The sequence below is a fragment of the Galeopterus variegatus genome, unplaced genomic scaffold, assembly GCF_000696425.1.
Source record: "Galeopterus variegatus unplaced genomic scaffold, G_variegatus-3.0.2 Scaffold54, whole genome shotgun sequence".
Classification (NCBI taxonomy): Eukaryota; Metazoa; Chordata; class Mammalia; order Dermoptera; family Cynocephalidae; genus Galeopterus; species Galeopterus variegatus.
In genome coordinates this window covers 385,808-403,836 of record NW_007726165.1, presented here as the reverse complement: position 1 = coordinate 403,836, position 18,029 = coordinate 385,808, and the positions used below count along the sequence as shown (strand labels likewise).

Below are 18,029 nucleotides of genomic sequence, written 5' to 3'. Positions count from 1 at the left end.
AAGCTGCATTTCTTCTGGCTTCAGTTGCATGCAATCTTAGGGATGGGATAAACTTTACTTAAAATGTCTATTATGTCTGCATTCTCTCTACAACATCCCCCTAATAAGTGGTTATCTAGCCTCAGTCTTAATAGCCCCAGGAGAAGTGACCCACTACCTAAAATAAGAAACTCTATGCCATTCTGTTGTAACTATAATTATGGAAAAACTTTTCACATATTAAACTGAAATGTTTGCCTGGCACTTCTATTCCTATAGTGTATATGTCTCCTTAATAGACAAAAAATAAGGCTTTCAAATACTTGAGAGCCACCATGTCTCCTGCAAATTTTCTCTATGTGACAAATATCCAAGTCTTTTGATTGTTCCTCTTATAACATGGTTTACATAATTTGTCATCCTTATTTTCTAAATACATCTTCTAATTTGTCTATACCCTCTAAGTATATTGTCCAGAAGTAAACTGAAATCCAGGTGAAGTCTGATTACCAATGAAATACAAACCAATATGTAATTATCTCATAATAACTTTACCATTAAAATCTCTAAATCCATTTCATAAATGCAGCTTTTTAGCTACATCTTCACTATAGAATATTTAGGAAATCATATTTCTTCCAAGAATTCAAATCAAATGAGAGAAAGAAGATAAACTGATAACAACACAGCATGGCAAGCAATATAACAAGTTAAGCAAGTAGTGGAAGGAGACCAAATTTAAAGAAGAAAGTAAGTCAGGAAAGGCTCCATTCTGGTAGTTTCCCTTTAACTGAGCAGTCCTGAAGGACAAGTGTGAGTTAAACAAAGAACAGAAAGGAGCAAGGGACATTCTATGAAGCAGAATGTGGATTCCTAGAATAAATGAAACTAGTTTTGTATAGAAGGAACTGAGCATGAATGGAGCTGAGAGATTGAAGAGGTTGCAAAGATAGGTAAGAACAAGATTATAACTGAACTTTATGCCAGGCCTAGAAGTTTGATATTCATCATGAAGACAATAAAGAGACACTGAAAGATTTTGACCCTAGGATTGTTAAGCTTGGAAAGACCATTCTGGTTGCATTGAGGAAGACAGACTGAAAGAGAAGTGAAAAAGAAGGGAAAAATTAGGAGGAGACTACAGTAATCCAAATAAGAAATAATGAGAGTAAGGACAGTTAGTTCAGTTGGTTAAAATGTGGTGCTGGTAACACCAAGGTCCAGCATTCAATCCCTGTACCAGCCAGCAAAAGGGGAAAAAAAAAAAAAATGTTAAGAGTATAAACTAATGCAGGGGAGGCAGAGACAAAGAGAAGAAAGACGATATGAGAAATATTTAGGAAGTAGAACTTGCTAAATGCAAACACTAATTAAAAGAAAGCTGAAGTAGCTGTATTAATGTCAGACAAAGAAGACAAGAAACCAAGAGGCTCATTACATAATGATATAACAGTCACCAAGACAACCCTAAATGAGTATTTACCCAACAAAAGAACTTCAAAATACATAAAGCAAATGGACACAACTAGGAGAAAAGCCAGTCACTTCAATACTTCTAAATCAATAATCAATACAACCACTAGACAGGAAATAGCAAGGTTATAAATTTAATTCACCCCAGTTTCTAGCTTGGGTGACTGGGTAGATAGAAGTGTCACTCATCAAGAAAGAAGCACTACTTTTACATCCCATGTGTCTCAGATAACTCACAAACATTTAAGTAAAGAGGTCTGTCCAGGATTTAGTGAGCACCGAGAGAGGCAGTGATGGAGAGTGTGGACTCTCAAGCAAAATGCCTAGGTTTGAAGCCCAGTCCTTGGGCAAATTACTCAACTTCCCTATACCTCAGTTTCCTAATCTGAAAAAGGCACATAAGAATAAACTATCCCTTAAGAGTTGTTGTGATGATTAAATAGGTTAATATATGTAAAATGCTCAGGACAGTGCCTGGCACAGAGTAAATATGCTACATATGGCTGCAATAATTAAGTCTATATGTAACAAATTTTTGTAGTGTTAAAGACGGAGATGAGAAAGACACAATCTTATTTGGGTCACTATGAAAGCCTGGAGCTCAGAAAAGAGGTAGAAACTACAAAAAGTAAGTAGTAAGTCTGCTAGTTGATAAGTACAGATATGGATGAATTATTCAAAGAAAATGAGCAAAATGATAAGTAACACTGGCCAAGGACAGAACCCTGGAGCATATATTCATTTAAGAGATGGGTTGAGAAAGAGACCAGTGAAGAAGACTGAGCAGGAATAACAAGAAAGGTAAGTTAAGAGTAGGGGTATGCTACAATGGAAACCAAGAAAAAAAAGTGATTAACAACATTTAATGTTGTAAAGGTCAAAAAAAAAAAAAAAAAAAAAAAAAAAAAAAAAAAAAAAAAAAAAAAAAAAACAGACTGAAAAGTATCCACTGAAGAAGACCAGAAGGAAGTTATTGGAGATCTCTGTGTGACCTATTTCAGAGTAACGGTGGGAACAGAAGTCAGATTTCAGTGGTTTGAGAAGAATATAACCTTTCTCTTTAGAAACTTGACTGAAAAGAAACACAGAATAAAAACTAGAGGGAGAGGTCAAGCCAAGAAAATATGAACTTAAGAATAATCATGCTGATGTAGAAAAAAAATTAGTAGATAAGGAGAGACTGAAGCTACAGGAAAAAATTTTATTGATAGAGGTCCTTGAAATAGCATAAACAGGATAAGAATAGTTTGTGCTTTTCACTATCTCATAGCTAAATGAGCCAAAGGTTGAGGGAATTCAATACCAAATTTTCTTTGTGAGGTCAGAGGTCAAGCTGGGCAAGTGGTAGAGTAGAAGGCTTAAGAAAGGATGATAAATATTTGGCATAGCTGCTGGGTGAAATGAGAAAGGATGCTAAAAATTGAAAGAAAAAAAAAGGAGTCATGGGACTAGGAATGCTAACAGACTCAGGACCAGGTAAAAGACCTGGAAGAACAGGAGGTAGTGATAACAGAAGATTAGAGATCGAGCACTACACTTCTGGAGAAGACTGAAACCTTGAGTATTTCACAGCAAAAGAAGTTTGTACACATTCCCAATGTATGTTAGCATATTAAAGCTCTGAAGAGACTTATAATAAATAAAATTATTTAACCTTTTAAACCCAGCATTCCCTCAAATTTGACTAGAGATTTCTCCTTCTAAAATATTTCTATCAACATCATGGAGAACTAGTGTTTCTTTCCTGGCAACTCATTTGGAGAAGCACTGTAAAGACGTTTCATTCAGTGATGAAGTCAATCATAACCGTTTGAGTAAGAGCTTTTAAGCTACTACAAATCTACCTAAAAATAATCTTTCACTCTAAATTTTCCCCCATATTGTCCACAGGAACACTGTGCAATTCTCAACTTTCTATATTCAGAACAATGTCCCCCAAGTCAAGTCATCTACCATCTTACCCTGATCATTCATACTGTCCATTATTGTCATTAATTTCTTTAGCCTGGCCATTGACTCCTGTTCATTTCCTTTGCTCATAAAATCTGTTCCAAAACCAGGAATCATCCCCTAAAATAGATTGAAACATAAAGTCAGCAATAGCTTAAGATTAAATGTCCACATATAACTATTGGCCTTCATATTGACACTAATTATTAAAATAATATTTACACAAATATCAAAAATAATTAAAGCAAGTGTATCTTTCTTAAAAATTTTAATGAAAAACAAAAGGTACTAGGAAACGTTTAAGGACAACTAACCAAGATCTGGCTGAAGGGGCCCATTTTCATGATATTTTGAAATTGTTCATACATGTCTCGCAACGTAAACTGACCTGAAATACAATATAAATGATTCACATATATTAGAGAATGTACATTTCCATTCAATAAAACTAATCTTTTCCTTAATCATGGATTCATGATGAAGCACACTTACTTATAAAATATCCAATCATAAATATTCACTGGGCAGTTACTATGTACAAGATGATAGAATGAATCCTATGGAGAATAGACACATAGATCCTATCCTAGAGAAGCTTATATTCTGTCAGAGAAGATGGACATACACAATCTCACAAGAAACTTGAAAACAAGGCACACAAACTACACCAAGTAGGATGACTAAAATCAGAAAGCTTGATAACACCAAAAGTTAAAGAGGATATGGAGCAAGTAGAACTCCCATACACTGCTGGTGAGAATGTAAAATAACAAAAACACTTCAGAAGATTATCTGGAATTTCTTAAATAGCTTAGTTGTCCATGAATAGAAAAACAGACTGTGGATGAAATACTACTCAGCAATAAAAAGAACAAACTTACAAATACATACAACTACATGAATGAATATCAAAAATATTATGCTGAGTTAAAGAAACCAGACTGGGGGTGGGGGGAAACATACTCTAGGATTCCTACAATATGAAGTATTACTGGGAAGGAGCACAAGCAAACTTTCTAGAGTAATGGAAGTGTTCTGTTTCTTCATAGGATGTGGGTTATTGTGCATTTGTCAAAAAAGATGGAATGATATCCTTAGGATTCAAGCATTTCATTGTATGTAAATTAACTTCAATTACAAAGAGAGAGGGAAGAAGGCAAAGGAGAAAGAGTATTAATCTATTTATGTCCTAAAGACAAAAATAGAAAAGGTACTTGGCTTCAGGCATTCTGAATTTGAAATGATAGTACAATATTGTAAAAGAAATGTTATAGAAGGCAGCTAGGAATGCAGAATTAAACAGTGGAAGGGAAGGTTAAGGCTGAAATACACATTTAGCCAATTATACAAAAGTGATAATGGAAGCTATGATAATATAGGAAATCCACTGTCATGGAATTCAAGTGAAGAGTTTAAAAATAGAAAGGTCATTACATTTGGAAATTAGAAGGCCCTTGGTGACCTAAGAAATGAGTAGACTATTAGGAGAAGAAGCAAAAATGCAGAGACATAGGGAGAGAGCCAGGAGTCAGTAAGTAGACAGAATAGGAATATACCACCCAGCTTGGTAGTGGTAATAGAAGCAGTGCTAGGGTTATCAAGATAGAGGAAGGCAGGGAAAAAGAATCAGGCAATGAAGGATAAATTCATTCATTCAATAAATATTTACTTAAAACCTACTTGTGCCAGACACTGCAGTAGGTCCTATGAACATAAAAGATGAAGAACACAGCTATGGACCCTACCTTCACCTTCAAGCAGGGAAGACAGACATCAAATAATTGTGATGCATAATACAATAATTAACTATGGGATGTGATGGAAACATGTATCAGAGGGTTCTAACAGTCTAGGGATCATGTAAAATGTCCCTGAAGAAGAACATTTAAGGAGAGATATGAAGTAGGAGTAGGTGTTAGCCAGCTTGGCCAGTGGAGAGGAGGGTAAAGGTAGGAAGAAGAGAGAATATGTCCAACAGGCAGAAAGACTAGCAAAGGCAAAAGCCCAGAGGTGAGAGACAGTAAAGTATATTTGAGAAACGGAAAGAAGTTCAGCATGGCTGGCATACAGAATGCTAAGAACAATGCCAAAACTTAGAAGATGTAGGCTAGACGGCAGAATCATTTAAAAATGTTCAAAAGGGAATAGGACGCCACTGAAGGATTTTAAGAAGGGTAGTAATGGCATCAAATTTGTATTTCTGGGGCCGGCCTGTGGCTCACTCAGTAGAGTGCGGTGTTGATAACACCAAGGCCACGGGTTCGGATCCCATATATGGGATGGCCGGTTTGCTCACTGGCTGAGCGTGGTGCTGACAACACCAAGCCAAGGGTTGAGATCCCCTTACCGGTCATCTCTTAAAAAAAAAAAAAAAAATTTGTATTTCTGAAAGATCATTGTGCCTGTGGTATAAAAAATAGATCAAAGGGGAAGAGCCCAGGAAGCTGGAAGATCCGTTAAAAGACTTACAATAAGCAATCTGGGATCTATTAAATCTTACAATAATTCATCTAAGAGATGAATTAGCATAGTTGCAGGGCAGCTGCAGAGAAGGGGGTGGAATGGAGATATTTAGGAGGTAGAATCACTAAGACTAGTTGATTGATGGGGAAAGGAGTGAGCACGGTGAGGAAGAAATAAAAATCAACACCACCACCCAAGTTTCTGACTCTGGCAACAACACAAATGATGTTAACATTGATCGATGATAACAATGGGGTGGGAGGTTGGGATGGGAAAATAAGAATATGATGAATTTGAGGTATCTATGGAACATCTAAGAATAGAGTAGTAAACATACTGATATATGAGGCTGAAGCTCCAGAGAAAGAAGATGACCTAGAATAATCCCTTAAAAACACTAACATGTAAGAGAGAGGTAAAAGCACAAGTACCTGACAAGATGAGTGAGAAAAAGCAAAGAGAAAGAGCAGTAAACAGCTACAGGAATTAAGGGAAAAGATCATTCTAAGAAAAACTGGAATGATCAATAATAATATATGTTGAGAACTCATAATGTGCTGGACATTTTCCACACATCAGCTAAAGTAATCTTCACAACCACATAAAGTAGTTAGTACTATCTGCTTTTTTTGAAATTGAGACTAAGAGATTACAAAAAGTTACACAGCTAAAAAATATATCAGAGATACAAATCCAGTGATATATACTTCTCCATAGGAGTGGCCTTTCATGGGGAGTGAAGAAAATGTCTGCATGTGTGTCTGTGTATTTAATCTCATCCTTTTAAACTTTTTATATATTTTGTAATATATATAATGTATAAGAAAAGAAACAGATTAGAGGAGTGTGTTCTAACTTGCTTTTAACCTGTTTTACTTCAAGGAACTCAATGAAAGACTTGATTTTAACCCTAAGGTAATTTGATTACAAGAAAGAAAATAAAAATACTTGATTCTGTAACTGCTCAGATTTGCATATAAATTCATGTAAAATAATGAACATTTGAAAAACTGACTCTAATAATAGAAATTATCATTTTGAACTAATAATAGCTTTATCAAAAAGAAATCAAGGGAAATATCTGAGAGCAAATGCTTTTTTGCCATTCACATACCATGTTTCAACTTCTCTATAAGTGCTTCATTGTCATCCAACTTCAACTCGTTGACTTTATCTATCAGTCCTTCAATATCACCCATACCTATAAGACCAAAAAAAGAAATATTAACCACAGTATATGCTGCTTTACACTACACAAAAAAAACACACACATACATAATAACCTCATGAGGTAGGCAGGTTAGGTATTCTTACTACACTTTGCAGATGAGAAAACTAAAGATAAAGAGGTTAAGCAGCAGCAAAGAAGTGACAAAGCAGGGACTCCAGCCCAGGGCTTTCCTCCAAATTCCATGCTCTCTAACTATACCACCTTGAGACATTAGAAAAGTTTTACTGCCATTACAACTGCTATTACTACAACCACAGATTTCTGCATTGTGCTCTAAAACTTTCCCAAAGAACTTTCCATCTAATAGCATATTTTACTATTCTAACCACACAAAGCAGATAACCATCATCCCTACTGCACTGCAGGTGAGGAAGATAAATCACAGAAGGAAATGATTTTCCTAAACCAGTTAGAGAGGGCAGGATTAAAATCCTAATCTGTCCGAAAGATCCATACTGATCTCATGGAGATTTTTCTGTATCTTGCCACTATACATACCAAGAAGTTTGCTGATAAAAGGCTGTGTTTTGAAAGGCTCAAAGTCATCTATATGTTCCCCTGTACCAATGAAAATAATTGGACTTTTTGTGGCAGCAACCCTGCAACAACAAAATATATATATATATATATAAAATAAACTCAAAAAAGAAAACAAATTTCCAGCAAATTTTCAAAGTTAGACAAAGGAACAAAATTCAAGTTTCCTTTCATTAGTTAGAGCTATATCAGAGAGGCTCCAAAATTCTATTTCTATTTAAACTTCTTTTATAGACCATATTAGGCCCACTATTGGAATATATTTTAAATGATCAATAAGAAAACTACAAGTACACACGTACCTCACATAACCCCAAGACATAGGACGACAACATCAGTGATACTCACGCACTGAGTGCACCACCTCCTTTTGCATGACCATCAAGTTTTGTCACTATTACCGAGGCTACATCTACTTTATCTTTAAAAGCCTTAGCCTGGGCTTCACAAGCCTGCCCAATGGAGGCATCCATCACATAAACAATGTTATCAGGTTGCTAGAAAGTTTAAATAGAAAAGATACATATTTTTACTGATCTTAAGCAAATTTCATCATTAAAAGCTATAGAACAATATTAACTATAAATAATTATTCAATCAATAAATATCTGTTGAGGGAGTACTATGTATTAGGTACCATCTAGGTCCTCAGGACAGAGGTAAATAAGAAAATCCTTGTCTTCATGGAACTCACATTCTGGCCAAAGGAAACACATAATAAATAGGCAAATAAACATTTCAGATGTACAACTAAAATGGGATACAGAATATCAGTTCTGAAGTGTGGAAGACATCTTTAGGTAGGGTAGTCAGGAAAGGCCTCTCTGGAGGTAACATTTGAGCTGAGGCCTGAACAAATAGAAAAAAGTTATGCAAAATTTGGAAAAATGGCATTCTAAGCAAAGGAAGAGCAAAAGTAAATCAGAAAAAACAAAGTAGAAGAGTATATACTGAAACCAAAATGAATAAAATAGACTGAGACTACTTCCCATAGATCTGTTCGACTCAGTCAAAATAACAGCATAACTGAAAAATTAACTTATTAGCACTAACCAGTAACCAAAGAATTACTGCCAAAACCCAATCATAAAACATGGGTTTCTAATATACTCTACAGGTATCTATAAACTGCTTCTTCTCCCCAAGTTACTTCCATCACAATTTTAAAGGAGAGACATTAAATGATTAATATTCTTAAATGCTTTATTTTGAAAAACATTCAAAATTCCTCTAAAGTAAATGTTTCTAATTGAACTCAAATAATTTACAGAAAAAAAATTTAAAAGACATTAAAGATTAATTCTTAAAGTTTTCATTTGCTACTTTTTTCTAATATATACTGAGGATGATTAAAAGAGAAAGTAAATTATTTTTTGATACTCATGAAAATTTCATATTTAACAGAGATCAAAAATGATGAGATTAAGTCCTCACTATACAAATAAAGGTGCCCAAAACAGAAATAAATTACTTGAAATTTGCCTTACAGGCAAGAAGTAATTTATATATAACATAAAACTCAATCAGGTTTTATGATTAAATTAAACTAAGTCCTTAGTTACATCGAAAGCTACTTACAATAGCATTAGCAACTTGAAGCATTTCTTCAAACAAAGAGTCTTCTTGTTTGTGACGGCCACTTGTATCAACAATAATAATTTCAAAATTTTCATTTTTGAATTTCTCCACTCCTTCAGAAGCAATGATAACGGGATCCATTTCCGTATAGCTATTTAACGTGGACAAATGATTTAACAAAAACCACAATAGCAAAACTTCCAAATATTAATTTAAAAATTGTTAGTCTATACCTTTAATCTATTCTGAAAAAGCCAAAATCATTGCAATTTTAATTTAAAGGAATAAAATCTAGTAAGTATTAAATATCGAAATCTACTTCTAGAGCAGCATAAAGCACTATCCAATTTTCTAATTACAAAACCCTGTATGATACCATTACGTCTTTTTTGAATGAGTTTTGTTTCCTTCAAATTTTTTTACATCTTCTTTAATAACTGAACTCACATTACATAGTGTTTAATACCTGTTTTTCCATTTTGCCCTTTTGTAAGCACTTTATAAAACCATTAAATACTCTTGTTAAACAAATTATTACATTAAATATTATTGTTAAATAAATTATTAAATATTCCTAAAATATAACTTTATGGTTATACAATACAGCATTCCATTAGATAGCTATATTATCCTATATTAAATAAATGCCCTGCTGTGGACATTTAAGGTTTTTCCAATTTCTTGGTACTAAAAATATAGACATTATAATTAGTACATAAATGTTTCTTTGAAATGCTATGACACACTCTGATATTGAGAATACTGGTTAAAAATTATGGGCCGGCCTGGTGGCGCACTGGATAGTGCGCCGCTTGGGAAGTGCGGCGGCGCTCCCGCCCGAGGGTTCGGATCCCACATACAGACCGGTTCCTGCTCACTGGCTGAGCGAGGCGCGGGAGCAACGCCGAGGGTTGCGATCCCGTCGCCGGTCCCCGGTCCGGTACGGGGGCAACACTGAGGGTTGCGATCCGTTGCCGGACACGGAAAAAGACAAAAGACAAAAAAAAAAAAAAATTAGTGGGCCCCGGGCCGGCCCGGTGGTGCACTGCTATAGTGCGCCGCTTCCGCCGAGGGTTCAGATCCCACATACAGACTGGCCGCTCACTGGCTGAGCAAGGGGCGGGAGCAACACCGAGGGTTGCGATCCCGTGGCCGGTCCCGGTCCGGTATGGGCGCGACACTGAGGGTTGCGATCCGTTGCCGGTCAGGAAAAAAGACAAAAAGGAAAAAAAAAAAAAAATTAGTGGGCCCCTCTGGCTTTGGACAATAGATAAGTAATTATCAACTAAATTATATCATGTGCAAATTGTAAGCGTTAAAAATATAACTGTTGTTAGCTCACTTGGGAAAGCGTGGTGCTGGTAACACCAAGGTCATGGGTTCATATCCCTGAACCAAAAAAAACTGTTTATTATCTCTAATGTTTAAAACTATATTAGAAATCATTTTTATCCTAAAAAAAATTCCTAACATTATTCTTTTATTTATCTGTTAGAAATGATCATTAAAAAACATGACTGAAAGAAAAAAAAACTAAATAAAGAACATATCATAGCCAAAGTTCACTAGCTTTTCTGGCCAGACAAAGAGTAGAAGTCCTTCTAAGTAAAAAGTCCCTCAAATAAGTACTTCTAAATTCAATCCAGACTTGATTCTTTAAATTAATCATTCTAAGATGTACAGATTACCTAACAGAATAATAATGTATCAAGCAAGGGATAGCAATGATCAGAATCTCTACCTGAGGTAACTAAAGATTATAAGCCATTTTAGGGTGATCAAATCCAAATGTTTTTAAATGATACATACTAAAGAAACTTATCCTGTGACATTTACCAGTGTGAATTCCAGAATTCACCAGAAGCAGAATGAGATAGGAAAGCATGCTAGGCAGGACAATAAGCACAGGCAGAGTCATGAACTAAACAATGCCCACTCTGATTTACCAGGCTGGATCAGAAGGATCAGATTATAGTAATACAAGATACTTAGGGAAGGGGGAGAGAGGAATTGGTTAAGGGACACAAAAATCAACTACGCTGGGGCCGGCCTGTGGCTCACTCGGGAGAATGTGGTGCTGATAACACCAAGGCCACGGGTTCGGATCCCATATAGGGATGGCCGGTTGCTCACTGGGTGAGCGTGGTGCTGACAACACCAAGTCAAGGGTTAAGATCCCCTTACCGGTCATCTTTTAAAAAAAAAAAAAAAAAAAAAAATCAACTACGTTGTATATTGATAAATTAAAATTAAATTAAATTATTTTAAAAGATAATTTATTAATTACACCCCTACTTTGTTCAAGAAAGGATTATAAATATATGTTAAAATGTAACCAGATAGTATAAAATAAAGTCTGGCAGGATCGCTTGTTAGCTCAGTTGGTTAGCCTTTTAACACCAAGGTCACAGGTTCAGACCCCATACCGGTCAGCCACACACACACACACACACACACACACAGAGAGAGAGAGAGAGAGAGAGAGGGAGAGAGAGGGAGAGAGAGGGAGAGACACACATACACGTCAGACAGAGATGAGGCATATAAGTCTCAGAATAAAAAACAGAAAAAGAAAGAAAAAAAAAAAACAGGCAGTAAAAAGGAAACAAAATAAGAAATAGTTATCTACCTTCCATAGAATGGAATTCTTGCTTTGGTAGCATTCTGTTTTAGTTGGTCAAAAGCCCCTAAGAGATAAAGAATTAATGAATCTCAAACTTGAAAATAAAATTACAGAAAACAATTTCTAAATTTCAACACATTACCTGCTCTGAATGTGTCTGCACATATCAAACAGGTCTTCCAACCTTTCCTCTGGTAATAATATGCTAACTGCAGAAGGAAGATTAAAAAAATATATCATAAAATATAATAAATTATACACATAATTTCTTCTATTTATCCTTATTATTTACCTAAAGTAAAACTGCTCATAATTCTCCTGAAAGTAATATTGTTAAAGATTTTTTTTTTTTTTTTTTTTAAAGATGACCGGTAAGGGGATCTTAACCCTTGACTTGGTGTTGTCAGCACCACGCTCAGCCAGTGAGTGAACCGGCCATCCCTATATGGGATCCGAACCCATGGCCTTGGTGTTATCAGCACCGCACTCTACCGAGTGAGCCACGGGCCGGCCCCTAAAGATTTTTTTTTTTTCCTTTTTAAAAGTAAACTTTTTCTTTTGGAATAATTTTGGATTTACAAAAAAGTTGCAAAGATAGTCAAAAGAGTCCCTGAAAAGAGTCCCTGACTATCCCTCACCGGCTTCTCCCATGTGTCATTTTATATACCATTGCACATTTGTCAAAACTAAGAAATTAATCTTAGTACTTTAACATTAACTAAACTGTAGACTTTACTTGATTTCCTCAGTTTTTCCACCATGTATTTTTCTTTATTTTTTTTTATTGAATTATAATTGATTATACATATTTTGGGGTTCAATGTTGACATATGTTGATCAAATCAATATTACTAGCATATATATTGTTACAAATCATACTTATTCTTTATGCCCCTTGTCCAATCTCTCCTTATACCCCTCTCCCTCCCTCCTCCCCCCGTTAACCCTAGATTTCTTCACTCCTTCTGAAAGAGTAATGGTTACTTTGTTGATTTGTTGCCTAGATGATCTGTCCAATGCTGAGAGGTGTGTTCAGGTTCCCCAATATTACCGTAGAGCAGATGGTTCTTCTACCACTCTGGAATGGGCTTTGTGAAGAGAGACATCCTCTTCTTTTCTTCGATCCCTGCTGGTGACTCTCCTTGTTTCAATGCACTCCAGCAGCTGGCGGACCACCTGAATGGTGGTTGTGGCATCTAGCCACTTTCACAGCAGCCATGGTTATTGTGGTGGGCTACCCACACGAAGGTGATGTTTTTGGCATGCTCCTTGGTGCCAGTGGTGTGCCTGGTTGTGGGGGTGGAGGGCTGGTCCCTGACTCCATGCCTCAGATCCCCAGGCAGGCCCCGAGGGGCTGGCGGAGTGCCTGGTTGTGGAAGGGGGGTCCTGTCCCCAGCTCCATACCTCAAGGCCCCATGCAGCCCGAGGTGCTGATAGCATGCCTGGGCTGGAACTAATTTTTTGTCCTTTGCTTACTTCTAAAATTGGGAGTACTTCCTGTGGGGACCAGTACTTGAGCTGTGTGGTTTAGCTAAACTGCTGCTGTGCTGCTGATTCCCTAGGGAAGGCTTTCTGTGCAGCTCAGGTTTTATGGTTGACTTTATAGGTACTTCCAGCTCTCCAGAGACCCACTGCACCTGGGTTATACAGAAACTGATCTGGGCCTGAGTCGTTTCATCAAACTGCACCGCATGCAATTCTATATTCCTGATCAGTCTCCTCTGAGTGGTTCTTCACTGATTGGGGTGCCAGTCAGCTGTCCTTGCTGTGCCCCGATATTCCCCTGGTGGGCCCATCTCCCCCACTGCCCATGCTACAAATACTTCTCATGGGGCAGGCTGTGCAGCAGTCCCTTGCAATGACTCACCGGCCTCTGAGTGGCTCCTTTTTTCAGGTGTTCTGGCTCCTCACTCCTATGTGGGTCCACAGGAAACCTATTAGTGGTCTTGCTGCCCTGGAGGCCACCAAGACCCTCTTCTCCCCTGCCACCTCCAAGCTACTTCATCCAAAGGGCACAGCTGTGGCTTTTGCTGGCTCCTGCTCTGTACGCTCAATAGCTCCAGCCTTAAAGCAACAGAAGCATGAAATGGTCGGAATGGTTTTTTCTTTCTCTCATCGTGGCTTCTCCCACCATCATGCACTCCGTAGGTCTCTCCTCCTCTTCCCCTGAGCTCTAGAGGCTCCAGAGCTTGGCTGTTGTTGCTTTTTTATAGCTGTAAATTGATTGATTTCTTGGGAGAGAGTGATACTGGGGACTGTCTATTCTGCCATCTTGACTGGAAGCCCCAAAGATTTTTTAATACAGCAAATTTCTTAAAGAGTTTAATTATCATACAGTCATATTCAAAGGATATAAAATAATCAAGTAGCCAATGACCATAATAAAAAAACATTAACTACTATTAATGTTAACCATAACTAACAATAACAAAACCCTCTAAAAATAATCTTGTCTTTTCCCCCCCCATAAACTATAACATAGTTGAAGCTTATAGGAAAAAAAAATATCTGATAACATTGAGATACCCAATCCTGGAAAATGAGTGGTATAATAAATTAAAAATTAGTATAAGGATATGCAAAATGAAGATCTGTATTATGCTGGGTGAGACACTGAAAAGGGAATCTTGAGCTATAGAACTTAAGGTAAAATTTCCACATTCTCTTTTCCAAAAATCATATACTCACTTCCTTAAAGTATAGGAACAGTCTTTTTTTAATAAAAGAAATAACATAGTTCTATAGAAGTCTACCATTCTTAAAAAAGCAATCACAAGAGACTATGAAATTTCCTCTTCCAATCCTACAAACTATTACAAAAACATAATAGGTACATCAAGTAACACAAAATTGTAAAGCAACAGTATTATAAAGCCTGGCTTTAACACAAAACTTGATTTATACAAACCTCCTATATGTCTTTTTCTTTTTAATTAGGCATAATTTACCTTTGAACATGTTGTTGTTTTACCACTCCCTTGCAATCCAACAAACATGATCACATTCTGTTTTCCTTTAGTGGGTGTCCATGCTTTAACTCCAGGATCTACAAGCTACATGCCAAAAATAAAATAAAAATAAAGTCAGGCTAACATATGCTTACATTCAAAACCCCTCCCCTCACAATTTCTAAATTATGAAAATAATTTCAGGACATATTCATATAAAAGCCACAATAGGGCTGGCCGATTAGCTCAGCTGGTTAGAGCACAGGTGTCAAGGGTTCAGATCCCTGTACTTGTCAGCCACCAAATAAATAAATAAATAAAATAAAAGGTACTATAATCCTGCCATTTTAAGACAACTCTGTTATTCCCCTTTGTACACAGAGTGAAATTTAAGAATACAAAATAATGCATTGTAGAGTCATAATCAAGCCTATTCTCCCAAATCAATTCAGAGATAAGGATCTCAAAACATTTTTTAGAATAAACTGGAGTGTGAAATAAAACGTGAGACCAAGTTTGAGCCAAAGGAGCAATTCACACCAGCGCTACAGAAATATAATACAAAAAGATATGTGCAGGTCACATAGGAATTAAAAAATTTCTAGTAGTAACATTAAAAAAAGTGACATTAATTTTAACATTTTATTTAACCTAATATATTCAAAATATCATCATTTCAACATGTAATCTATATAAAAAGATAATGAGATATTATACATTCCTTTGCCCATACTAAGGCTTCAAATCTCATGTGTAAAGTATTTTATACATAAAGCACACCTCAATTTGGACTAGCCACATTACAAGTGTTCAATAACCATACGTGGTAGTGGCTACCATATTGGATAGTACTTACGTCCATGTACAATTTAACAAATGTTTATTTATGAGCAAAATGACAAATTACATGTGGAAGACTTTCCAGGTCAAATATTAAATTCTCCAGTGCCAAAGATCTACTGTAAAAAATAATCACCAATGTTATGACAGCCAGTGGACAATTAAGATTCATATTGGAATACTCCCCAAATTAACAAGCATGGGGCATTTTAAAAGTTTACTTAAAATAATATTTCCATTGTGAGTCAGTTGTTTGGAGCTTGAAACACATATCTCCATATAGTAATAAACCCATAATAGTAGTTAATGTCCTAGACCAGGGGTTGGCAAACTATGTTAAAAAAAAATTTCAGTGGAACACAGCCACACTCATTCTTTTACTACTTTTGCACCACAATAGCAGAGCTGAGTAGTTGAAATAGAGCCCATGTGGCCCACAAAGCCTAAACTTTTATGTGAAAGTTTGCAAAGCCCACCCTAGACAATACCATAAAGGTTATATAATCCATATTATATCTGAATTTCGAGGAAAGACATGTGGTAGAGAAGAGGGGAAAAGAAAATACATTTTCTTATGCCTTTCTCAGGTATAGGCCTAGCCTTGGGCAGACTTCTGAAACAGGCAAAATCTGTCTTAAACATAAATCCACTCCCCTTCCTCCTAGACCCTTTCTGTACACTGATGCTACCCTATATTCTCATCCATTTTCTACATTTCATAGCAGAATCACTCAGCTCCCTATGAACCCATTATTTGGAACATATATGTTTCACTGAATAATTATTTTATAAATCTATCTTCTCCTCCTCCCACTCTCGAGAACAGCGGTTTTCAACTTTGTTTTTACAATTCCTTTGTAATCATTGTCGTTTGTAAAGGTTAGCTGCAATGTGGAATCTGATACTATATAAATTTTCATATTCTGTTACATTAAAATCTGTGATTCTATCTTGCACTTTGAATGGATATTATACTGGTGCACAATTTTATAACATCATGCATTAATCATTTAGAAAATATTGGTTCACTGAGTTAGGCAGTTCTCCCATTATTGACACATTTCACCACAGGACATCTAAAAACTTTTATTTGTTAATATTAATACTGACCTCATCAGAAAAGTAGTGGAATACTGTCAAACTAATGGTGGAGATACAAGGTCCTAGTTTGTACTTGAAGCTTTGAATTTTATCACTGGCCACAATATTGTCAATTATTTTCCTTAAAGTGACAAGCTCACTTCACTTACTTTAGAGAAAATGTCTGCCAAGTTTTAATAACCACAGATTATATGTCTGTTGATCATTCACATAAAAATGGTGCTCTGTGAAAACAGCAGCTAGCTCAGCTTGCAATGAAATAACACATGTGCTTCCTCAAGACAACCAAGAAATTTCAGTATGCAGCAGAAGGGTTTTATGCATACTTCCCATTTTATCACACAGAATCTTAAAGAGACATGTATACTCAAGCGTCAAGATTTAATACAGTTACTAACTTCTACTGCATCATCAAGGACACTCTTAAGTGAAATTGGTATTTCTTTTTTTTAACTGCAAGTGTGTGGCAATAACGAGTACAATGACTACTAGTCTAGTTCGGTTCCAATGCCTTGATTCATGCTAGGGAGTTTAACCCGCCATTAAATTTGCACTATCAGTGCGAGAATCAACACAATAAAAAAGGCAAACAGTGCCTTACTATTATGAAAATAATTGTGATCTTGCTTTGTACACCACTGCTCTAGACCATAAACTACAGAGTATATGGACCAGTCTTATTCATCTCTGCTGTCAACAGCATTTGGCATACTGCCTGGAATAAAGCACATACTCAATAAATGCTTCTTAATAAAGCACCCAATGCTCCAGAATTGCCGACAGATACAAACCCCCAACAATCAAAATTTCCACTCATCCTGTGCTGACTTCAGGCACTAAATGAAAAGCAATCTGGGAATAATTCTAGGAGTCATACACCAGGAGTTTGGAGATCAGACCTGGGTCTGCCATAAACAATCTCACTTTTCTCAACTGCAAACTGAGAATTATGAACTAGATAAATTCTCTGACCTCTTTTAGGCCTGAATTTCCTTTTTGTTGTTGTTAGCATAGTTGACTAAATTCAAATGAATTTATCATCTGAAATATTGGACTTTTTCAAAATACCTATCAGTGCTGTTGGTACCAAAAGAATAAATGAAAATATTCATACAAAGTAGGAAAAAATAATAGTAGACAACTGGTGAATATCTATTGCTCTAAAAAATTTTCATTAACACTTTCCTCCTTTTTTTCCTATCATCACACCCATATATATATTTTTAAAGGTCTAAGATTTTCACAATAATTTTCATAAAAGCAGCAGCAATAAGAGTTTTTTTTTTTTTTTTTTTTTTTTTTGTCT

General features: G+C 36.1%; 1 protein-coding gene across 1 annotated transcript in view; it reads right to left on the bottom strand.

The window, feature by feature from the left end:
* SRP54 (signal recognition particle 54kDa) overlaps positions 1-18,029 on the bottom strand; it is a 39,299-nt gene that overhangs the window by 5,036 nt on the left and 16,234 nt on the right. The window contains exons 5-13 of the mRNA XM_008573820.1: positions 14,783-14,887; positions 11,977-12,043; positions 11,841-11,898; positions 9,212-9,362; positions 7,982-8,130; positions 7,595-7,695; positions 6,980-7,066; positions 3,717-3,790; positions 3,414-3,522 (exon numbers count right to left, since the gene is read on the bottom strand). Coding sequence (XP_008572042.1) covers positions 3,414-3,522; positions 3,717-3,790; positions 6,980-7,066; positions 7,595-7,695; positions 7,982-8,130; positions 9,212-9,362; positions 11,841-11,898; positions 11,977-12,043; positions 14,783-14,887 — 901 coding nt within the window. The remainder of the gene's footprint in view (positions 1-3,413; positions 3,523-3,716; positions 3,791-6,979; positions 7,067-7,594; positions 7,696-7,981; positions 8,131-9,211; positions 9,363-11,840; positions 11,899-11,976; positions 12,044-14,782; positions 14,888-18,029) is intronic.